Below are 26,529 nucleotides of genomic sequence, written 5' to 3' on the forward strand. Positions count from 1 at the left end.
ATTTATATGAAATTGCCTTTGAACGTTAGCAACAAAACACAACTAATGTAAATCAGACGACTAGATCTAAAGTTATACGCTTGTATTTATAAAAAAATCTTATTTTGCTTTTAATGCACTCAATAGTTAAAGCACACTTTAGCCTTAAAAACCATTAATAAAATTGTGATATTCATAAACAAATAATAAACGTATATTAACTATTGTGCTGATTTATGTTTAAGTTGGCAGCACTGTACAATATGGCTGTCATTTTATGTGTTAGTGTTGCGTACAATTAGGATAAAATATTCGTTGATTCGGTTTTCTTAATTTCATATTTTTGTTTATAATAGATTTTTGACAATAAAAACAAACTTTTAAGAAAAATAAATATATATATGGCTTTAATAAATGTCTATTTAGTTCAGATGTATAAATATAACATATAATTTCTAATTATTATTAAAAGTATCCGAATAACGGATATTTTGCGACAAAATATACATCACTATGACATATTTTCTTATTTTTACTTATTTTCCTTGTAATTTTTGATAAATTTTTGCAAATATTGATAAATTTCTTTGATATTTGACTAATTTTAATGCCGGCGAATATATTTTGCATTAGTATAACACTAATCAATATAATTTACATGGTTAATTACTTTATGGCATTATATTTAACCAACAAACTTTGAAAAAGCCAAATCAAATGATTTTGTCCATCATTTGGTTGACAGACGGGCATTTCCAAATTGCCTAAAAATAGTGCTGGACAATTGGAATATTGTCAAATATTCATGCATTAATCCAATAATGCCTAGATTTGAGTTTTTTCCTCAAAATATAATCGTTTAAAAATTTTCTGGGATTTTATTTACAAATTTGTAAACGTTAAAATTAGAATTTTTAGATTTTATTTTAAAAGAAACCATAATTAGTTTTCGCAATCAACCTAAAATTACCGGAAAAATCTTTATCTGAGAAAAAAAATTGTTAAAAATCAACTTATTGTTGGCTTAAAGAATGGTCGAGCCTACAATAAAATTCTTCTAATTGTCAATGGTTTATTGAAGGTGTTTTAAGCAATTTCACGTTTATAAATACGATTTTCCTGAATTTTGCCTAAAATTGTTTAATAAACCTAAAATAAGTTTTTATAAATACAGCCGATAATCTTTTAAACTGTTAAAAATCATTTCGGGCCATGTTTCATTAATCAAATTTAAACATAAACATTAAGTTTTTCAAATTAAAATATATTTTTTTTTTATTTATAATGAAAAACCGGTTAACCGGTTTTTTCTGAATTTGAAAAAAATCAACCGGTTTTTTTAAATGTCAACTATTCGAACTATTCGAAAACCGGTTTTTGGAAAATGTCGAATAATCGATCACCCTAGTATTTATGTCATCATTAGTGCCATTACGAATTCGTTCATATTCCCTTAATCCATCATCGTCAAGCATCGGAAATTCATTTGAAGATATATGGATCAATACAACTCCGGGTTCAAAAAATTTTTGTAGACCCATTGGATTTGAATATATAAAGGAGTCAAAGAAAACAACAAAAGATTTAGTGGAATATTTAAAAGATGAAATAAATGCACTGGAGCCCATTTGCATAAAAATAAAGGAATTCTCTATTAACGTATCATATCAGCTAAGCTTAACAATGATTGATGGAAAGGTCAGCAATGCCATAACAGAAACTTCTTCCTTCTGGAGATGCTCAATATGTAATGAAAAAAAGTCGCAATTCTCAAATATAAACAAAAGCAGAAGTATTAATGAAGAAGTCCTGTCTTTCGGAATTTCACCACTTCATGCCAGAATACGATTTTTGGATTACTTTTTACACATACCATAAGACCTCAAATATAGAAGTGTGCCAGAGAATCTTACTAAATCAACAAAAAATAATGAAGAATTAAAAGAACTGAGAGCTGCCGAAAAAAGCAGAATCCAAGAAGAATTTAAGTTCAGATGGGATTAAACATCGACAAACCACTTCAAAGTTGCGGTAGTACAAATGACGGTAATACGGCGAGAAGGTTTTTTCGTGATTTTGAAATTACTTCAAAAATAACTGGAATCGACAAGGAGTTGCTTCGAAGAGTTAACACTATTTTAATGGCACTGAATAGTAAACATAAAATTAATGGAAATCGATTTGGGGAATATACATCTGAAATTTCTAAATTACTTGTATCTCTGTATCCATGGAGGGAACTAACACCAACAGTACACAAAGTATTGTGTCATGGTCAAATAATAATTGAATCGAATATTCTTCCACTTGGAGAGTTAACAGAAGAAGCATGTTCAACTATTCAGCTCAAGAAAATGCTCCAGGCAATCACAGAATGAAGATATTTTTAATAGCTCACTTCTATCTTCTGATCCTGTTCTTTCAACTATGCGAAAAAGATGGATTTGTTATGAAACTCTATAACGGCAAAAATCTAAAATTTTTTGAATTTTTAAATTAAAAAACGTATATTTTTGGATCTGTAAATGATATTGATCTGAAATTTTTTGTATATTATTGGTCCAAAATTACGTACATTTGGTCCAAAATTACGCCCGGTATTCAAAAAAAGGCGGACCAAGGTATGGTAAATTTTGTATCACTAAATTTTTAAATGCCTATAACTCGGATATTATAAGAGATAAGTAAGCGATAAGAAAGCGTCGAGCGCTTTCAGAAAATATAAAAATCTTTGTATTTGGATGAAAAACAAAAAAATGTCACGAGTTTAACAATTTTACATGTCGTAGGTACGGTTGATGTCCTTGAGTAATACGTTGATGAGTGTTATATCTTTGTTGATTAGCATGTGGCATAATTGGTATATTGGGTTGCACAGTTGGGCAGAATCGAAATTTTTTGGAAATAAATCTGGCATTTCTAAACTGCTGATCCGATCGGGATAAAATTTGGCGTGAGCGTAGCCAAGGAGTATTCGAGTTTAAGTTTTGAAGATGAACCCTGCAGATGCCCCAGGGACGGCGCTGTGGCGGCTGAAAGTAGGGTACCTACAACATGTAAAATTTTTAAACTCGTGCCATTTTTTTCTAAAGCGCTCGACGAGATCTTGAAAAAACATGCTTGGACATACTACTTATCTCTTATAATATCCGAGTTATAGGCATTTAAAAATTTAGTGATACAAAATTTACCATACCTTGGTCCGCCTTTTTTTGAATACCGGGCGTAATTTTGGACCAAATGGACTCAATTTTTTTTTTTAGTTAGACAACAAAATTTCCAATAATATACAAAAAATCAGATCAATATCATTTACAGATCCAAAAATATACGTTTTTTAATTTAAAAATTCAAAAAATTTTAGATTTTTGCCGTTTTTTTTGCCAAAAATGTGTCTTAACTCTTTTATTAATAAAATTTTCTTTAAGAACATATAACAATTTTATAGTTTTCTAAAAGGTATCTTTACGTAGAACGCTTTGGCGTAAAAAACTTGTCCTAGTTTTTTAAAATGTTGCCACTGCGTCCTTCCGAATATGACCTATTTTTTATCAAAACTTCAACTTTGGGCGACATGTTCTAAAATCCCAAAGTTGGGATCAGAAAACTGAAAGCAGTTTTGGAAACCTCAATATGTTTTCTATTTACTCCAAAAGTATTTTCCCAGCCCTGAAAGAAATGTGGACCCTATGGGCAAAAAAGTAAAAAATCCCATTTTTGGGATTTTCATTCCTATTTTTGGGAATTGCGGGATGCCCTTTGACCTTTTCATTTTTTTTTTTGCATTTTCTTATTCGAAATGACAAATTTAACAAGAGTTGAAAATTTCATTGAGTTTTGTTCATAAATAAAGATTTTGTCATATATTACATATTTGTTTAATTTCTAAAACTATGATTTATGTTAAAATTTCAATAGGGTCGCAGATAGCTACAACAATTTAGTCCATATTTATCCCTTAATATCATTTTTTAGTTAGATATGGAAATTCTCGACCCTTTACAAAAATTTCAAGCCAATATCTCAATTACATTCAAAAATATGTTCATTTAAACCCGTATCCTTTAATTTCATATTTTTCATATTTTAGTATTAAATATGACAGAACATATTTAAATCTTATATTTACCTATTTTCTATTTGTTTGCTTATCCTTATATTTGAAAGGTCCTATTATGCTTAAATTTTCAAAAATTTATAACTAAATTTTTTCGACAGATCATTTCGTTCTGTTTCGTTTATGATCATGTAGGTAAAAATATACAGGTAATGATAATTTCGATTCATTCACTAATAAGAAATATCAATGACTGAATTACAGGTTATAGTAATATAGTCCTAAATGTTAATAGGTAGACAATTCGTAATTTTTTACTTTGGAATACCTGTATCGGAAATGACAAGAATTGGTATATAAGTAAACTTCTCAGATTTTAAGTACCATATTTAATAAATCTACAATGAAGATTACATTAAAGTACGAAGAGTTGTGTTCCGTTTTATGGAGTGTATCTTCTAAAGGGCCCGAAAGAATTGAAGACATTTCAAATTATATAAAAACTACATATAGTAGAAAAGTAGACAAAACAGGCATATCAAAAATTGAAAACTTTTTGATGTAAAAAGTAAGTCTGTGGATGGAAATCAAAAGAAATTTCGATTAAAATTTTGTAGTTGGATGGAAACTACTACGGAAATCTCAACTTACAACACATCAACAGGAGCGCCTTGCAAGTCATACGAAGACTTATGTTCAAGGTCAAAAAAAAAAGAGGGTCACACAAAAACTTTTTTCAATCTCAAATGAGGAAATTGCTGATACATTTAACGAAATGCTGAAAAAGGAAAACCCTGCCGTACATATTGCAACTATTATTCCTAATGCATCACCAAAACGACTTAAGCGAATTGTGGAAAGTATACCAACTCCAACATCACAATCAAATTTTACTGAAGAGGAAGCAATAGCGCACAGTGGTATAGGAAAAAAAAGAGGGAAATAATTCGGTAACTTCTAAACGGTTAATCCGATTTTAATGAATGTGGTATGCACAAAGAGGAGGTGTTGTCGAGTTTAGGTTTTGAATTTGGACCTTATAGGCCAACCAGGGGCCTATTTCTTCATTTGAGTTCCGATTTAAAAAAAATTTCGTATATAGAATCTCCTCATCGAGCACTATAAAAAATGTCGTCGTAGCAGTAAATTATCTCTTATAGTTTAGGAGATATTCGCATTTGAAAATTAAAATTTTAAAATTTTTACCGTCCTTACTTTAGTTTTTTTGATAATAGCGGGTCCAAATATTCCCATTTTTTTTCTATTCGCTTAACAACAAGTTTATATATCAAGCAGTGAAAGAATTATGTAAAAATCATGACTGAGTCCAAAGTTATAGGCATCTAAATTTAAAAAATTAAAAAAAGGCGATTTTTTGTCATTTTTTTGGGAAAAAAGTATCTTTATACCCTCCACCACCATCAGTGGTGATAGAGGGTATATATAAGTTTGTCGTTCCGTGTGTAACACCAAGAAATATTCATCTAAGATCCAACAAAGTATATATATTCTGGTTTTCTTTTTAAGTTATCTAAAAAGTTTCTAAGAAGATGTATATAGAATTTATACTTTTTGGAAAGCTGACTTTACATAAAATACGATAAATGAAACAAACCCTAAAAATTTTTGGTACCGAGGGGACCTGGTCCTTCCAAAAAAACCCTATTTTTTATGGAAAATTAAATTTTGAGCAAAAATCTCAAATCGCATAGTCGATATCAAATTATAGTGACCTGTTTTATATGACCCAATATGTTCTTAATCATTTTGTAACGGGTTTCGATAACCCCGCCCCTGGTATGGATATAATAGGCAAAAAACCAAAAAATCCCATTTTTGGGATTTTTAAAACTTTTTTGGGAATTCCGGGATTTCTAATAAGAAAATTCGAAATTTTTATTTAATTTTGAATTTTTAGTAAAAAAATCTACCTAACTGTAAAATTTCATCAAAAAATATTCATAAATAAAATTTTTATTGCAATTTGAAAAATTTGTATCTTCGCAAAAACTGAATAAAAAACATTTTTTAATTTTTTTTAAAAAAAGTATTCCGCGAATTTTTTTAATTTTCAAAAATTATATACAGTTTTGAAAAATAGACAAAATTACCTTTCTATTGATATATAACATGCCTTGATATATAACATGCCTACCTAATCTTTTAGAAAATTTACCTAGCACTATTATTTATTTTTAATATATGTACAAATTTAAGTGTTAACCTTATGGATGAAAATAATAGTGCTAGGTAAATTTTCTAAAAGATGTTGAGTTTTCCTTAATTAATTTGTCACTTAAAAAACATTAGGTAGGCATGTTATATATCAATGGAAAGGTAATTTTGTCTATTTTTCAAAACTGTGTATAATTTTTGAAAATTAAAATTCGAGGAATACTTTTTTTAAAAAAAAATAAAAATGTTTTTTATTCAGTTTTTGCGAAGATACAAATTTTTCAAATTGCAATATGAATATTTTTTGATGAAATTTTACAGTTAGGTAGATTTTTTTACTCAAAATCCAAAATTAAATAAAAATTTCGAATTTTCTTATTAGAAATCCCGGAATTCCCAAAAAAGTTTTAAAAAATCCCAAAAATGGGATTTTTTGGTTTTTTGCCTATTATATCCATACCAGGGGCGGGGTTATCGAAACCCGTTACAAAATTATTAAGAACATATTGGGTCATATAAAACAGGTCACTATAATTTGATATCGACTATGCGATTTGAGAATTTTTGCTCAAAATTTAATTTTCCATAAAAAATAGGGTTTGTTTGGATGGACCTGGTCCCCTCGGTATCAAAAATTTTTAGGTTTTGTTTCATTTATCGTATTTTATGTAAAGTCAGCTTTCCAAAAAGTATAAATTCTATATACATCTTCTTAGAAACTTTTTAGATAACTTAAAAAGAAAAAGATACTTTTTTCCCAAAAAAATGACAAAAAATCGCCTTTTTTTAATTTTTTAAATTAAAATGCCTATAACTTTGGACTCAGTCATGATTTTTACATAATTCTTTCACTGATTGATATATAAACTTGTTGTTAAGCGAATAAAAAAATGGCGAAAATCGGGAATATTTGGACCCGCTATTATCAAAAAAACTAAAGTAAGGACGGTAAAAATTTTAAAATTTTAATTTTCAAATGCGAATATCTCCTAAACTATAAGAGATAATTTACTGCTACGACGACATTTTTTATAGTGCTCGATGAGGAGATTCTATATACGAAATTTTTTTTAAATCGGAACTCAAATGAAGAAATAGGATCGTTTTAAAAATTTAACATAGCCGAGGTGTCCTAATTTGAGGACCCCCCGCCGGGCCCCTGGTTGGCCTATAAGGTCCAAATTCAAAACCTAAACTCGACAACACCTCCTCTTTGTGCATACCAAATTTCATTAAAATCGGATTAACCGTTTAGAAGTTACCGAATTATTTCCCTCTTTTTCCGACTGGGTCTCAGTCGAAATAAGTACCAAATATTAAGGAAAGCTCTGCATGAAAAAGGACACGATATATTACCATCATACAAGGCGATCCAGGAAAAAAAAACAAACTATCCTACCATCACCTATTGCTGTTAATGATGTGGAAGCTTGTATTGATATATCATCTTTGCTCGAAAACACAGCATCAAGAATTGTGTCAGACTTTTCAGAAGACCAACTAAGGAAAATTCATAACTGTGATGTTGTCTTAATGTGTAAGTGGGGATGTGACGGTTTACCAGCACTTCCAGAAAACAAAGAAGCTTGTGGAAGTCGGACATTAGCAGACTACAAAAGTGTATTTATGTCATCATTAGTGCCATTACGAATTCGTTCATATTCCCTTAATCCATCATCGTCAAGCATCGGAAATTCATTTGAAGATATATGGATCAATACAACTCCGGGTTCAAAAAATTTTTGTAGACCCATTGGATTTGAATATATAAAGGAGTCAAAGAAAACAACAAAAGATTTAGTGGAATATTTAAAAGATGAAATAAATGCACTGGAGCCCATTTGCATAAAAATAAAGGAATTCTCTATTAACGTATCATATCAGCTAAGCTTAACAATGATTGATGGAAAGGTCAGCAATGCCATAATAGAAACTTCTTCCTTCTGGAGATGCTCAATATGTAATGAAAAAAAGTCGCAATTCTCAAATATAAACAAAAGCAGAAGTATTAATGAAGAAGTCCTGTCTTTCGGAATTTCACCACTTCATGCCAGAATACGATTTTTGGATTACTTTTTACACATAGCATACGACCTCAAATATAGAAGTGTGCCAGAGAATCTTACTAAATCAACAAAAAATAATGAAGAATTGAAAGAACTGAGAGCTGCCGAAAAAAGCAGAATCCAAGAAGAATTCAAGTTCAGATGGGATTAAACATCGACAAACCACTTCAAAGTTGCGGTAGTACAAATGACGGTAATACGGCGAGAAGGTTTTTTCGTGATTTTGAAATTACTTCAAAAATAACTGGAATCGACAAGGAGTTGCTTCGAAGAGTTAACACTATTTTAATGGCACTGAATAGTAAACATAAAATTAATGGAAATCGATTTGGGGAATATACATCTGAAATTTCTAAATTACTTGTATCTCTGTATCCATGGAGGGAACTAACACCAACAGTACACAAAGTATTGTGTCATGGTCAAATAATAATTGAATCGAATATTCTTCCACTTGGAGAGTTAACAGAAGAAGCCCTGGAAGCGAGGAATCGAGATTTTAAGCATGTTCAACTATTCAGCTCAAGAAAATGCTCCCGGCAATCACAGAATGAAGATATTTTTAATAGTTTACTTCTATCTTCTGATCCTGTTCTTTCAACTATGCGAAAAAGATGGATTTGTTATGAAACTCTATCATCTCAAAACAAGGAAGATTTAAAGGACTTATATTACCTTCTGGATATGTATACCGATATGACAGATTATTTTATAGAAAATAAGTAGTGTTAGGAATTAACTATATAAGTAGGTTGTAAGAATTAATTGTATTATGTTTAAGATAAACAGTTCAAATAAAAAAAGCTATTATACTAACTGATGATATTGTATTAAATTGTGTTTTATGTTTCGGTGGGCGGGAAAGGTGGTTTGTGTGGGGTGATTTAGGTGTTGTTGTGTGTGGCTCATAATAAAATTATATTTTTTTTATTGTATATACAATGTTATAGTCTTTAATAAAATAATTAACTAAATAATTTTTAAAAATTGTCCAAATATTTTATTCAACACCAAATGTATGTTCTGTCATACTTAATACTAAAATATGAAAAAGATGAAATTAAAGGACACAGGTTTAAATGAACATATTTTTGAATGTAATTGAGATATTGGCTTGAAATTTTTTGTAAAGGGTCGAGAATTTCCATATCTAACTAAAAAATGATATTATGGGATAAATATGGACTAAATTGTTGTACCTATCTGCGACCCTATTAAAATTTTGATATAAATCATAGTTTTAGAAATTTAACAAATATGTAATATAAGACAAAATCTTTATTTATGAACAAAACTCAACGAAATTTTCAACGCTTGTTAAATTTGTCATTTCAAATAAGAAAATGCAAAAAAAATTGAAAAGGTCAAAGGGCATCCCGCAATTCCCAAAAATAGGAATGAAAATCCCAAAAATGGGATTTTTTACATTTTTGCCCATAGGGTCCACATTTCTTTCAGGGCTGGGAAAATACTAAATATAAAACATATTGAGGTTTCCAAAACTGCTTTCAGTATTCTGATCCCAGCTTTGGGATTTTAGAACATGTCGCCCAAAGTTGAAGTTTTGATAAAAAATAGGTCATATTCGGAAGGACGCAGTGGCAACATTTTCAAAAAATAGGACAAGTTTTTTACGCCAAAGCGTTCTGCGTAAAGATACCTTTTAGAAAACTATAAAATTGTTATATGTTTTTAAAGAAAATTTTATTTTATTAATAAAAGAGTTAAGACACATTTTTGGCAAAAAAACGGCAAAAATCTAAAATTTTTTGAATTTTTAAATTAAAAAACGTATATTTTTGGATCTGTAAATGATATTGATCTGAAATTTTTTGTATATTATTGGTCCAAAATTACGTACATTTGGTCCAAAATTACGCCCGGTATTCAAAAAAAGGCGGACCAAGGTATGGTAAATTTTGTATCACTAAATTTTTAAATGCCTATAACTCGGATATTATAAGAGATAAGTAAGCGATAAGAAAGCGTCGAGCGCTTTCAGAAAATATAAAAATCTTTGTATTTGGATGAAAAACAAAAAAATGGCACGAGTTTAACAATTTTACATGTCGTAGGTACCCTACTTTGAGCCGCCACAGCGCCGTCCCTGGGGCATCTGCGGGGTTCATCTTCAAAACTTAAACTCGAATACTCCTTGGCTACGCTCACACCGATCGGATCAGCCGTTTAGAAATACCAGATTTATTTCCAAAAAATTTCGATTCTGCCCCCTGTGGGTTGGGGAATATGTGCTGGTTGTGGATAGAATTGTTGGTTTTGATAGGTGTTGTTAAATTTTCTATGTGGAATAGGAGGCGGAATTTTGTTAGTGCCTGTTGTGTTCTAAATTGTTTGTTGTCTAACTTCAAGCATAAGTGTAAAGCTTCATGCAAGTCTTTTGGTTCCCTAATGCCTAGTAATCTGGGTAGATCACCTCTTAAGCCTCTGACAAAAGTGTCAAGTGCTTTATTTCTATAATTTTCTCTTCTAAGAATGCAATCTTATTTAGTATTGATGACAAATGACCGTAGATTCGTTTATAAAAATCTTGTACAAAGCTGTTACCTTGGATCATTGATATCAACCGATATTCAAGGGTACCTAAATCACGCTGATCTGCATAATGAACAGTCAGGCATTTTATTATACTTTTCCAATTAAGTGGGGTATTGTAGCTTTCTAAGGCGATATCAGCATCGCCAACAATTTTATTTCGAATTACGTTAAGTATTCCGAAATATTTAGCGGTTCCTCTAAGAGGTTCGTAAATTTTCAGTATTCTTTCTGTACTTTTTTTCCATGAACTAAATTCAGTCTTGTTGCCCGAAAATTCTCTAAGAGATCTTACAACGTCAGGTATTTTGACTAAGTCTGTTAAGTCGTTATTGCGTTCTATGCCCTGATCTATGTTCTGTTTCGTTATGAGAAGACCGTTCTTGGTTATTGTTGATGTTTGTTGTTGTTTTTTATTTGGTTACAGTTGATTTTAGTTGTCTGTTTTTAATTTCGGATTTCTTGTTTTTTCTTTAGCCCCATTAATGGCGTTTTCCAACTTTTCTTTAAAACATTGATATACTTGTACAGCGGAAATATCTTCATCACTTTCAGCCGATGTTATTTCAGTACTTTGGAATATGCGTTTGTACATTTGCTCTGCATAGGATTTTAACATTGTCTTTGTTATGTTAATATTATTGTGTTGTGAAGTGTTTATATAATTTACTAATGACATCAATTTGTCGTTATATCTTTCATTTACTTTACTTTTTATTGTGTGAACCATTTTTTCCGAAAGTATAGAATCAACAGATAATAACTGTTCATAAAGTGTATTCATAATAGCATCACCTATTATCAAATTGGTTTCACGCCTGCCTAATGCTTCCACTGCATCTTTTATAGGGTTCAAAACGTTTACCAATGTTTCCAAGTGTGGGACATAATCTTCAACAAACAATGATGATAAATGTAAATCTATTAAAACCTTTTTTATTGCATTTTTAATTTTTAGAAATGATTGTATCATGCCAACCATACTGTTCCACCTAGTTCGTATATCTAGGATTAGATGATACTCTTTATTGAATTCTTCCTTTACATATTTTTGAAGAGTGGCATTTTTTAAAGGGGTTTTTTTTGAACATTTTGATTATTTTCCTTATTTTATCAATAGCTTCATTATAATTCTCTGAAATAAAGAAAATAATTCAATTTATACAAAGAACTATTTTTCTGATTAAATTTTTCAATACAACTTTTTTAAATGATTTTAGTCCACAATCAAGTTAAAAGAGTAGTCAATGATTAGTCTGTAGACTAGTCTACAGACCAGTCTATTTATTAGTCTTCAGAACAGTATATTTATTAGTCTACATATCAGCCTATTGACTAGTCTACAGAGTAATTTACAGACTAGTCTATTGACCTTTTTATGAACTAGTTTATTGACTAATATATTTACTAGTTTAGGTAATTACTTTTATCCTTGTTTATAAAACTAAATGTGTCAAAATTGGTTTTATAACTTTTTGATGACATTGTAATTTGAAAAAGGTTCAAACAATAAACATACTAACAATATCATACATTTCCATTTCGACCCCTTCATCACTATAATCATATTCACTTTCAGAACAAGTACAACTGTTTTTTTTTTAATATAAATAACTTCTAATACGGCCAAATGAATGGAATGATTCCAGCAAAAAATGCCTTCTACCGGACTATCTGCCACAAACCGTCTCATCACATTGGGTCCTTCGGATATAGTTGCTACAATGTGACTTTCAAAACACAAATTGAAATCTTCTAGACGTTTTTCCCCCAACATTCTTATATTATTTGCATTACAGCTTCCTGTTATAGGTACTAATCCCAAATTGTAAAATGATCCATTACCATGTAAACATATATTTAGAAATCTTCGTTGTGAAACGTTTGTCCATTCATCTAATACTAATGAAAATCTTCCATTTTTTTAAATTTCAATTGAAATTTCTTTTATAATGCTGTCTGCTACATTTTTGTAATATTTCAAAATTATATTTTTTACGTCGGTTTCATTTTTTGGTAATGGCATATTCAATCTAGAAAAACTATCTCGGATGAATGAGCTTCTTGTTATCGTACGTATTGATAGACCATCTAAGGCTGCCAATTTTGAAACCTGTGCTGGCAGTGTTTCAGTTTCTAAGAAACTTGTAATTTCTAATGATTCACGGCGTGGAGGAATAATTTGACTGGCTTTTGATGTTATATTATTTTGTTCAGGAGTTGTTTGGTTGTCAATTTTTAATTTATGTACAATAGAAAGGTGTCGGATAAGCCCACTTGTGCTGCCTCCATTCGTTTTTAGCTTCTTCGGACAAATGTTACACTGAGCACCTTGGTCGACTTTTGAGAAATGTTTCCATACACCCGACATTCTTTTTAATAATAGAAATATGTAGTATTTAAGTATTAATTTTATTATATATGTACTTACGTGTACTTAAATTTAGTTGTTTCCAAAGTTTTACATTAATTTATATTTTTACAAAATAAAAATAAACAATGCGCCAACAACTTTAATTTTTTTGTTTGTTTTGATTTGTTTGATGTTTTCAGTATTGCAAACTTTACCAATAACCAAAATCGCTAACAAATTATGAAATCGCAACACTTTTAATTTATTTTTTGTTATAAATCGTTGAAAATTTAAATATCGCTAGTTTTTACAAAAAAGTGGACAAAAATACATTAATTTAAAATTTCCCGTATTTCCCGGGAATATTTAAAAAATTTCCCGGGAATTCCCGACAAAAATTTCCCGTCCGGGAATTCCCGAACCCCAAACTCTAATTCTTTCTTTGTATTACAAATTTTGCTTATTAATAAATTATTTTATTCTTAATAACTAAAGTACAATTTTAGATATTTCAAAACAATCTTGCAATTTATTTTTAACATGAAATTTGATATTGCAGACATTTGTCAGCTAATTTACGAAAGGTAAGTAAGTAAATGAACTATTGCTTAAATTATAAGACACTAGTCAGCAATTTATTGAATGGTAGGTAAATGAATTTTTATTTATTTTATTTATTATTTGTAACAATTTTATTTTTCTTAACTTATATAAAGATTTTTATTGAAGTGAAAATCTTTGAAAAGTATACAATTCATAAAATACATTATTCGAACTGTTTACTACAAAAATTATCATACAAAGTATTTACAGTAAATACAAATAACATTATAGTCAACAGGATTTATTCACATTTAAAATGGGGGTTTATTTCATTATGAAATAATTCTTCAAAATTCAAAAATGATATAAATCCCTAAAAATATTTTATTTCATTATATAACTTTTATCACACGAAATAGCCCGCCTTTGGCCGGGCGCAAGGGTTTTATCCTCTGGGGTACATTGGACACCGACTTCGCTAAGAATACACTCTCCCTGTATCAAGAGTGTTCGGCCTTAGGCCGGCTATTTGAGATATCTTTACTAAGCGAAGCCGGTGTTGGTCATATTATAGAGTGGAAAATCTTTGCGTATTTATATATGTATATATATATATATATATATACCATAGAGGAGAAAGTCCTTGCGTCCGGCCATAGGCCGGCAATTTAGGAAATCTTTATTAAGCGACTAAACTGAAATGTATCAAACTTTGGAGCCCCATTCGAAAGTATGCGCGACCTACTTTTTATAATATAATTTGTTATTTTTTTATCTCAAAATTTCGAAATTTTAAATGGGAAATTATTTCATTTTAAAGTTAGGGATTAGGAAATAAATTAGGGATATATGAAATAAATCCTCGAGAATTCCTTTGTATTAGGGAGTTATTTCATTTCGTTGGGGTTTTTTTTTTTTTCATTTTTAAATTGGGGAGTTATTACATAATAAAATAAGTCCGCATATTTCTTTTTATTAGGGAATTATTTCATTTCGTTGGGGTTTTTTTAATTTTAAAATTGGGGAGTTATTTCATAATAAAATAAGTCCGCATATTTGAGGAGTTAATTAATTTTTTGTTTTGGGGAGTTTATTCCTTTATTTAATTTTGAATTTTGTATTTGGAGGCGTGGCAAAGAATAATTCGTTTATTTGTATACTTTTTGGTATGTCTAGTTTACATATATAAATATTTTAAATATTGCTTTTTATTTTAGGTGGATGTATATGATGGATGTGTGCTTCGTCTTGTTGAAGGAGCCTTACATGGTTTAAATGCTACAGTATTAGCATATGGACAAACTGGCTCAGGTAAAACTTACACTATGGGCTCAGGATTTGACTATGAATTATCCGAACAACAACAAGGTATAATACCCCGTGCTGTTCATCATATATTTTCCAGAATTGAAGATAATATTCAACTTAACCCAGATAATGCTAATACAGAATTTAGTGTTGCAATCCAGTTCATTGAATTATACAATGAAGAAATAATCGATCTTTTAGACCCATACAACAAGAAAAAAAATTTTAAAATACAGGAAAATGAAAATGGACAAATATCAATAGTAGGTGCATCAATAAAACCAGTTCATACACCAGCGGATGCTTTAAGGTAAATATCATATTTGCATAAAATTCCTGACCAGAACAAACGAAATAAAATAATTTCAGGATTTCGGCCGAGATCGACTCAAAATTATTTTTTTCATAAATTTTTATATTTTGAAATTAGTAATTAACTTAGCTTAATAACATTGAAATAAAAGTGAGCATAAGAAATATTACTCTCTCACATGTACAGGTACTGTGTAAATTTAATACACGTGTATTTTTATACCCTTCACCTTCGTAAAAAGAGTATATATAAGTTTGTCATTCCGCTTGTAATTTCTATAATATAATTTTTCGACCCTATAGATATACAGTGAGCAAAAAAAAAAAAAAAAAAAAAAAAAAAAACTTGTACACTTGAAAAATTAAAACAAATTTATATATAAGGCAAAAAGTATGACAATAGTTTTATATTTATTGAATAAAAAAAGTTTGAGATCCATATTTAATTGTACATTAAATTAATTTTCATAATTATGTATTATATATAAAGAAAAACGAAAACAGAAGTATGCCAATATTCGCCGTCAAAAAAAACTTGTACAGTCTTAAAACTATAATAAAAGCCTGAATTCTTCTTGGCATTGAATGCACCAGATTCCTTGTTACATCGGCGGGAATACTGTTCCATATATCCATCAGAGCATTTTTGAGGGATTCTTTCCCGGAAATATGGCAATCTTTCAATTTGGTTTTCATGTCAGCCCACAAATGCTCTATCGGATTGAAGTCTGGGCTTTGGGGAGGGTGAGGAAGAACTTTTTTGGTTTTGTAAAGCAACCATTCCTTAACTAAAGCAACCGAGTGCTTTGGATCGTTGTCTTATACGAATACAAAACCATTTTCTAAATCCATCTTTTCGGCAGATTGTACCAAATTATTTTTTAAAATATTTAAATAGTCTGTTTTGTTAATTTTTCCTTCTACAAATACAAGGTTTCCTACTCCCTATTCCTACTCCTAGAACCCCAAACCATTACATTTCCACCTCCGTGTTTAATGGTATGTGTAATATTACGTGGATTTAACGCTTCTCCTTCCTTAAATTTGGAGTCGTCAGTGAAAATTACTTGTTCCCAGAAATCAATATTTTTGTTCACATAGTCATTGGCAAACGCAAATCGTTTTTTTATATTTGTTTTAGAAAGAAGAGGTTTCTTACGAACTGCGTATGCCTTTGAATTATGGGTGTGCAGGAAGTTCCTTACAGTTTGTGGAGTCACATCGACTATTTCGGACTTTTTTAAATCATTTGCTATTTTTACAGCGGAAATTTTCGGGTCTTTTTTCATAAAATTAAGTATTTTCCTTTCAAATTGAGCAGTGTTAATTTTTTTGGGCAGCCACCTCCACTAGGTCTTTCCAAAGATCCATTTGTTTAGAATGTTTTTATAACATAATGAACCGTACTATGTGGTTTATTCACTATTTTAGCGATTTCACGTATTGATTTAGTTTCCTTATGTAGTTTTATAATAATTTCTTTTTAATCTTTCGACATTTGTTTTTTCGTAATTTTTAAAAAAACAGCAGATTGACTTAAATAAACACAGATTTTTTTTGCCGTAATTTCTCTTATCATAAGAGAAATCTTCTCTGCGTTAAGTAAAAAATAAAAAATGAAATATGCATTTAAAAAGAAAGACTATTTCCTTTAATTATTATTCCCATATTGTTAAAATAATTGCAATTTTAATTAAACTTTTATTTACTTTAAAAGGTGTACAAGTTGTTTTTTTGCTCACTGTATGTAATCCGAGTCCTTATAGATAACGGAGTCGATTAAGCTGTGTCCGTACGTCTGTATGTTTGTTGAAATCAATTTTCTGAAGTCCCCAAATATCTTCGGGATCCAAATCTTCAAAAATTCTGTTAGACATACTTTCGAAAAGTTTCCTATATGTTCCTAAAATCGGTCCATAAATAACGGAGATATAAGCAAAAATCTGAGACAACCTCTGAAAATGTCATAAAAAATCAAGAAAAAAACAACAACATCAAAACTGATGTGGCTTATAAGAAAAAACTTACATATGTATAAATAAGCAACAACAACACTGTGTATTTGAAAAAATATGTATGTGTGGATGTTTGGATGTCTGTTGGTTGCATTGCGTTGTTTATTTTGTTTTTTGTGTATTTCGTTTTGTATGTTTGGATGTCTGTTGGTTTCATTGCCTTTTGTATTTTTTTGTGTGTTTTATTTCGTTTAGTGTTGTTGTTGTTTCTTTTGTTTTGCTATTGATATAATAATGATATAGTCGGAAAATAAAATAAATATAAATTTTATAAAATTAATATATTTTAAATACACTTTGGTGAAGGGTATATAAGATTCAGCACAGCCGAATATAGCACTCTTACTTGTTATTGTTATTTTGGTTATTTTACAGCCTGTTTTTCTAAAACATTTTAGTTCTCACACGAACATTGTATTACGATAACGTTTAAATTTTGATTTTCGTAAAACATTTGAAAGTTTTCGTTTAAAAGCATCAAAAGTAAAATAAGCTTTTTCTATCGTATCAAAACATGATTGCCTATGTATTTTATTTATGAAATTTTCATATATTTTTTCATGTAGTAATAAGGTGTTTGGTATTAATCCTAAAAAATAAACAAAAATAAAATAAATTTACAAAACAAATTAAAATTATGAAAAAATATATTTTGAAAAACAACATCAAAATTGTATGCGAAATTTAAAGGTTTGTCATGCAAATTGCATTCGGGATCACATTTTATTTCGTATTTTGGTATTATTTTCGTCGTTTTTTGAGCAAACGAAATGCCTTTGTCCAGGGTGCACTTATAAGGTGAAGTCAATTCTACAAAAACAACAAAAGTAGATACTTCTGATTGCAAAATTGTAAGTAGTAGCAAAAATACAAATTAATATGTATAATATTATTTTTATCAGTCAGTATTGGGAACTTATAATACCGTGTAGGTCTCTACTATTGTCGTATAAGAAATATATAATGATGATCTTTATGAAATGTGACCAAACCACTACCATGGAAAGTTGTTAAAAATTAAGATATCTATGATAAAATCGAGTTTTAATAATTTTATTTACAATTGTGGGATGTTTGTACTCTCAATTGATTAGTAAAATGTTCCCTATAATTGATAAAATAGATGCATATTTAGGACAAATAGTTTGTGCAATTTTTGAGTATTTCGCATAAATTTACTACGGATTAAAATGAATATAAAATTTATTTATTAATTTTTTGTCCTAAAAATATAATGAATCCTTAGATAGATGTACACATTTTTTCGGATTGTGGCAACTCTAAATGGTGTACTTTGACAGTTGTATCTACCTCGTTTATTACGAAGGAATTCATTTTCTAAAAACCAAATATATAGGGAAAAATAAGGCTCCTTTGTTGTCACTCATATGAAAATAATTTTTTTTAAAATTTTGCACGAAGATCTTTAACATCCATGTGCATATTTGGGAGAGAAATGGGCGGAATTTCAAAGGGGGGCTTGACACCTCTTATATGAATTAAATACAACAATTCGTTTATCTCAGAAAGTATTAGAGCTAAAACTCTAAAATTTTGCACGAACAACTTTGACATCCTTGTCAATATTTGTGTAATAAATTAGCGGACTAAAATTCTAAAATTTTGCACGAACAACTTTGACATCCATGTCAATATTTGTGTAATAAATTAGCGGACTTGATTTTACGAGCGGGTACCTCCGATATGAATTAAGTACAAAAATTCGTTTTTCTAGGAAACTATTGTAGCTAGAATCTTCAAACTTGTGAACTTTTGGGAAAAATTGGGCGGACTATCATTAGGGAGAATTGGCACCTACCATATGAATTAAGTACAACAAATCGTATATTTGGGAAACTGCTAGAGATAGAATCATCAAATTTTGCAGGAAGAACTCTGACATCCATGTAAATATTTGGGTAATAAATTGGTTGACTTTTAATAGGGGGATCCCAACATATGAATTAAATACAAAAAATCGTATATCTGGGAATCTGTTATAGAAGAATCTCCAAAAATCGAAATGTTAATGTATCCGAATACATCATACCCTACCACATTGCGAGTAACTTGCAATAAGTTATATAGTAGTTTTTAATGTAAAAGTTACATATATTTAAGAGATTGATGTTTGCTTAACTGATGAATGTACAGCTCAATATAACAATATATAGTAAAATTTGTTGAGTCGAATTTTATAAAAAGCCTATTCTAGCATGTACCGCTTCCAAAGAAATTCAAGGAGCTAATTTCATAGACGGATAACATCATTACAACGACATATGTGTTACTAACTTCGAGACATAATGAAAATGCCGTACCCATTAGTGTCATGTATCAAAATTTAATGTTCTGTTATATTATGATGACGCGCACGAACTGTTGTGTACTGCCTTGTTTTCACAAACACATTCGATGCAGTTCGACATAGAGTCAATGCATCCGAAAAAGACAGTGATTTCCACTAACGTCTAACCACCTTCACGTAGCGAAAAAATATTGTTCGGCATGGTTAGGACTACTATTCTATGTTTTTTGTAACAATATTTTGTTGTCATAACCAAAAAATTGTTATTTTTATTAAGTTTCATCAATATTTAGTTACTTAAACATTTATATGTTTATGACAATTTTGAATTTGAGAATGATTCTCTGCAAAATAATTATTTTTACAACAAATAAATAATGATAACTATGTAAACATATTATAATATTTAGAACCATTTAAACTTTGAAATAACCATTAAATGGTAGGTTTTTACATGATTACCCATATAATGTTTATGATATAAGCAAAATTGGTTTACTATGAAAAATATTTTGGTGTTGCCATTTTTATTGTAAATTATCCTAATATTGACGTGAAAGTGTGGATATAAAATAACAATTTACGGCGAACACATTAGATTAACAATACTATGCTTAATATGTAACTTAAAGCCATGTGTTTAATATGTAACTTGAAGCCATGTGAATCCATAATATGGTTACTTGAAACAGTAATATAATTACTTGAAACCAATTTATGATTATATGAAACCATAACATGGTTACTTGAAACTACAATATGATGCTACAACATCATATTATTATTAATAAAACCATATTATAATGAAATATTCGGACTATATTTAATCATAATATGATATCTTATTATACTAATAATGAACATAACATGATATTTTTTGATGCTAATAATCAAGGCAAAGATTTTCATGCACTAAAAAATGCAAAATATGCTCTTATAATATGCACAATAAAATAAGAAAATATGCATTAAAAATGTGAAAGATATGCACTAAAAATATTGTTTTGTGAAATTTAAATAACATTTTAGACCATATGGTACCCTACACCAATTACGAATATATTTAAAATATGATTTAATTTATGTAGAATTTGCTTTAATTCCGTTATATTTAAACAATTTTGGATGAAAAATTTATTATCCAAAAGAATGTTTATATATGGAATTGCGTCAAAAATTGTCCTATCCTAATAATCAGCGAGAGGATGTATGTTTGTATAACCTCTATTTATTTCGAATTTTATCGCGAGATTTGTTTTTAAGTGAATTATGAACGTTAAAGCCAAAATCTGAAGGATATTTTGTATGGGGGTAAGGGTTAGACAGTTGTGTACATTAAAAGTCATCGCCACAAACGCCCCACTATAGTAGTGTAGATTTAAAAAAATTATTAGAACTATCTAAAATTTAATTTCATAATTTTACAGATTGAGCCTAGTTATTTTTTCTTAAATAAATATCAAATTTATTGTAAAAATATATAATACAAAGAAATCAAAACACAATTTTTGCTAGAAAAATAAAAAAATTCAATAAAAATTTGAGAAAAAAGCAAAATATATGCAATTAAAAACAAAATATGCAATTTATGCGTTTATAACAAAATATGCAACAACAAATCGATGTAATTTTCAAGCAAATTCTTTGATTCGAAAAGAAAAATAGTTAAAAGTTATTTTGAGTTACTGACTACAAACATGCATTTGCATAAAAATCTCTAGTTTTAAATGAACTATGTAAATATACATATCGTCCCTGTTTTGAATTTGGTAATATGTGGAATTTTTTTTACTATTCGAAATTTTTTTATTACTGCAATTTGTACATCTACTGGTTATACTTATGTGCACAAAGGTATTTTTCGATATCTTAATTGATTTAGGATTTAGCAAAAGTACCTATACAATTTCCACATATTAAATGAGTTGATTTAAATCATAACAACACCGTAATATTATTTTATTTACACTAGCCAATCTAACACCGTGAATAATGGATTCTCTCTCTCCTTTTGGTGCATCCATGAACTTAAAATCGCTTTTTGGGTCGATTCAAACTCGTCCGTCCTTCCTTTAATATTTCTATTGGAACTTTTTATGTAAAGAACTCGCGGTACGAAGTAGGCTGTATTTCGCATTTCGATTTTTATGGAATTTGGTGGGAATAGTCTACGTACTTAGTAGATTATGTCCTCCAAATTTAATTTAAAGTATAATTGCAACTTCTATACCTATTTGAAATTTTGCATAAACAGATACTGTGCTAATTTGCCGAAATTCTAAGAAAAATTATTTAATAAGAATTAATGAAGTATTTTCTGCAAATTGATGCAAGAATAGTATCACAATATCTTTAAAGTATTAATCAACTGATATTTTAAGTAACACAGCTAAGGAAAATTAAATTGTATTGTCTACAAAAGTTGTAATAACATCTAAACTCGTACGACGAACAATAATCGCGATATATGCAAAGATTTGATACTCATGACCTTTGATTTCTACTAAATATCTCACCATGACTTTTAGTTCTTTATTTACATTTTCTAGATGATGTTGTATACTTGTTTTTATTTTACCGTCTTAAATTCTAAATTTTGGTCAATTTGTCGGATAATTTGGATAGATTACGTTTACAAATATTGCTGAAGTTATGAATGTAAAACTGAAATATTTTGCCAAAATATTTTTAGTTGACCCAGTTTGCTTGCGAAATATCGGTCAACAATTTCACCTAGCCCCCATATTATGCCCTATTCAGAAAATTACTATATTGCTTAAAAAAGCATGTATAGCCAGTGTTGCCAACTTAGTGCTTTTAGCACTATTTGCGGTGCCTTTTGGTGTGCCAAACGCGGAAAATTTTGCTCATGGTGCCTTTTTTCAAAAAGGCACTACAGTGGTGCTTTCTAATTTTATGACAGTGCATTTAGTGCTTTTTATACCCACCATCAAAAAAGATGAGTGGGGTATATTGATTTTGTCACTCCGTTTGTAACAGATCGAAATATTGGTCGTAGACCCACAAAAGTATATATATTTTGGGTCCTTATTAAATTCTAAGCCGATCTAACCATGTCCATCCGTCTGTTCATCTGTCCGTCCGTCTGTCTGTTGAAAGCACGATAGGGTTAGATCGGAAAGAGCAAGCGAGTTAAATTTTTCCACAAATATTTCTTATAGGTTAGGTTTGTTTGGTATGGCAAATGGGCAATATGGGTCCGCAATTTCGCATATCCCCCATACAAGTGGCCCCCCGAAAAACAGCTTTAACAGTCACAACTGTTTTAAACATACGAGTATAGCGATAAAATTTAGCATAAATAAGTTTTATATGCGTCAAAATCTCTGTACCAAATTTTATGGGAATCGGTCCAAAATTGACCCTACCCCCCATACGAGTATAGCGATGAAATTCAACATAAGTAAGTTTTATATAAGCCAAAATCTCTACTAAATTTTATAGAAATAGGTCTATAATTGAGCCTAACCCCCATATAAGGTCTCCTTCAGAAAATTATTTAAACGGTCATTACTGACTTAAAAATACGTGTATAGCGATGAAATTCGGCATAAATAAGTTTTATATGAGGCAAAATGTCTCTACCAAATTTTATGGGAATCGGTCCATAACTGACCTTACCCCCAAATAAGGTCCCCCTATGAGTTGAAATTCAACATAAGTAACTTTTATATGCATCAAAATTTCTCTACCAAATGACATTAATACTCATTACCGACTTAAAAATATTCGACATAAATATGTTTTATATAAGCCTCTCTAGCAAATTTTACGGCAATCGGTCCATAATTGACCCTACCCCCACATATGGTCACCTTCAAAAATTGATTTTAACGCTCTTTACTGACTTAAAAATACGAGTATAGCGGAGAATTTCGAAATAAACAACTTTTATACAAACGTAATCTTCCTACCGAATTTAATTCGGATTTTTCGGTAACCTACCCTACCCCCTATTAAGGTCCCCTTAAAAATATGAGTACAGCGATGAAAATTGACAAAAAATAAGTTTTATACAATTTTTTTACACAATTGAACCTATCCCTAATATATAAAGCCACCATGATTACTTCATCGTTGTACTCGCAATAAAAAGATTTTTATTATAATCCTTTATTCCGAATTTTATGACGATATAACTGACCAACAAAACAAAATCTATGTACAAAATTTTATGGGTATCGATATATAATTGTCCCAACCCCATATAAGTTCCCCTTTAGATAATAACTTTTACGCTTATGTCTGAATTAAAAATTCGATATCAGCAATGAAATTCGAAACGAAGTCTTTCTACCAAATTTTACGACAAACAGTTCATAATTGACACTACCTCTGATATATATATATATATATATATATATTGTTTTTAAAAATTAATATTTTGTTAATTCGAAGATCACGTACATAATTGAATTAAGCATTATCTCCCTGATGTTTACAGAGAAGCATTCCTTTTACGTCATAAGATTTGATGGTGGGTATATAAGATTCGGCACAGCCGAATATAACACTCTTACTTGTTAAAATATTTTAAAATAATTGTGAATTTCAGGAGGTAATTTATTTAATTAATATTAAACATTTTCTCTATAATGTTAAGAAAACTGAGGGATCATTCTTTGATCTTTCTATTTGTACCACTTTTTGTTGTTTATTAGAATACGATCAGTTTAATAGTTTACACTAAGGACTAAATTTTTCTTAAAAACTGTTTTATATTTTTTTACACGGGTGCTCTAAAGTTTTTTTTATTTGTGTTAAGTTTTAAAAGCAAATATTCTTCAAAAACAAACAAGTAAGAAATTATAGTCGGGCGAGGCCGACCATATAATACCCTACACCTTTGACAAAAATATAATGAGATTTAGTTGCCATAATAAAGCATTTAAGTTGAATTGTACCTTGCCTTAGATATACATACTTAAGCCGTTTATTGTTGAATAAAATTGTGGACATTTAAGTGAAATTTTGATGGGGGCTTTTCATAGGGGCTAGGGTCATATGAGAACCTATTTTTATGGAATTCGTGGGGGTCATCAAGTCTTGTATACAACTTGGTTATTGCAGCTTTTTGTTGAGATATGAGTATATTAAACATAATTATGAACTTAAAAGCCCTATTCGGCGGCTTTGTAACTGTAGTTTGATTACAAGTTTTAAAAGCCCTATTCGGGGGTTCAGTTGTATGGGGGCTAGGTGAAATAATGGACCGATGTTAACCATTTTCAATAGGCTTCGTCTACGATACCATAAAAGATCATGTGCCAAATTTCATTGAATTATCTGCAAAATTACGACCTGTAGTTTGATTACAAATTTTAAAAGCCCTATTCGAGGGGTTCAGTTGTATGGGGGCTAGGTGAAATAATGGACCGATGTAAACCATTTTCAACAGGCTTCATCTACGGTACCATAAAAGATCATGTGCCAAATTTCATTGAATTATCTCCAAAATTGCGACCTGTAGTTTGATTACAAGTTTTAAACGCCCTATTCGAGGGGTTCAGTTGTATGGGGGCTAGGTGAAATAATGGACCGATGTTAACCATTTTCAATAGGCTTTGTCTACGATACCATAAAAGATCATGTGCCAAGTTTCATTGAATTATCTCCAAAATTGCGACCTGTAGTTTGATTACAAGGATTACAAGCCCTATTGGGGGGATCAGTTGTATGGGGGCTAGGTGAAATAATGGACCGATCTTAACCATTTTCAATAGGCTTCGTCCCTGGCACAATAGAAGATCATGTACCAAATTTCATTGAATTATCTTCAAAATTACGACCTGTAGTTTGATTACAAGGTTTACATGGACGGACGGACGGACGGACAGACGGACGGACATAGCTAAATCGACCCAGAAAATGATTCTGAGCCGATTGGTATACTTTAAGGTGGGTATAGGACCAATATTATTGTGCGTTACAAACATCAGCACAAACCCAATATACCCTCCCCACTAAAGTGGTGTAGGGTATAAAAACAAAATATTCAAAATACGTTAAAATAAGTTATGTTATTCACTATCAGTGAAATTAAAAATTTTTCCAGAACTCAAAAAACTTAAAAATAATATATATAGATTTTGCAAAAAAAATATATTTCATAAGTTTTGTACAATTTTACAATTTGGGTGTGGTTACATCGGTTCGCCAGTTGGTAGTGTGCCTGTCAGTTTGAATGTTTAATGACATTTTACTATTTTTAAAATAACTTTTAAACAAATCAAGGAATTTGAAAATTTCTCATCTTATTTATCTAATATTCGTCAAACATTAGTTTTAGTTCTTACGTTACTAAAAAACGAATTTTGGAGTCTTGTAGGAAATGAGCGAAATAATGTGCAATTTTTATTAAAATAAACAATATTTGACTAAAAAACGTTAGTGCTTTTTTATCCATTTTCAGTTAGAAAATTACGCTTTTTTACCCCTTTTTAATTTTTTTGCGCGCGTTTTGCTTGACCAATGTTGGCAACACTGTGTATAGCGATGAAATTCAATATGTAAAAGTTTTTTTGGAAATGTATATGTCAAAGTTTATGAGGATCCGGTATATAATTGACTCTACCCTCATGAAAAGTCTCCTCAGAAAATGACTTTAAAGCTCATAATGTACTGCAATATAGCAACAAAATTCAACATAATCAAGTTTTAAAGGAACTAAAATATCTCTGTCAGATTTTATGAGAATTGGTCCATAATTGACCATACGTCTCATATAAGATCCCCTACAGAAAATTACTTTAACGCTCATAACTGTCTTCATAATACCAGTTTAGCGACGAAATTTAACATAGTTACAGGTTCCACTTCAGAAAATGAATTTTTTATTT

At 29.9% G+C, this 26,529-nt stretch overlaps 1 protein-coding gene across 1 annotated transcript in view; it reads left to right on the plus strand.

Moving 5' to 3' along the window:
- The window catches only part of LOC119611144 (kinesin-like protein KIF21B), a 213,554-nt gene that overhangs the window by 174,745 nt on the left and 12,280 nt on the right, over window positions 1–26,529 (plus strand). The window contains exon 4 of the mRNA XM_037966629.1: window positions 14,944–15,344. Coding sequence (XP_037822557.1) covers window positions 14,944–15,344 — 401 coding nt within the window. The remainder of the gene's footprint in view (window positions 1–14,943; window positions 15,345–26,529) is intronic.

Source organism: Lucilia sericata, unplaced genomic scaffold, assembly GCF_015586225.1.
Source record: "Lucilia sericata isolate MDLA Ls3-8-SP2 unplaced genomic scaffold, ASM1558622v1 Contig000030F_arrow, whole genome shotgun sequence".
NCBI lineage: Eukaryota > Metazoa > Arthropoda > Insecta > Diptera > Calliphoridae > Lucilia > Lucilia sericata.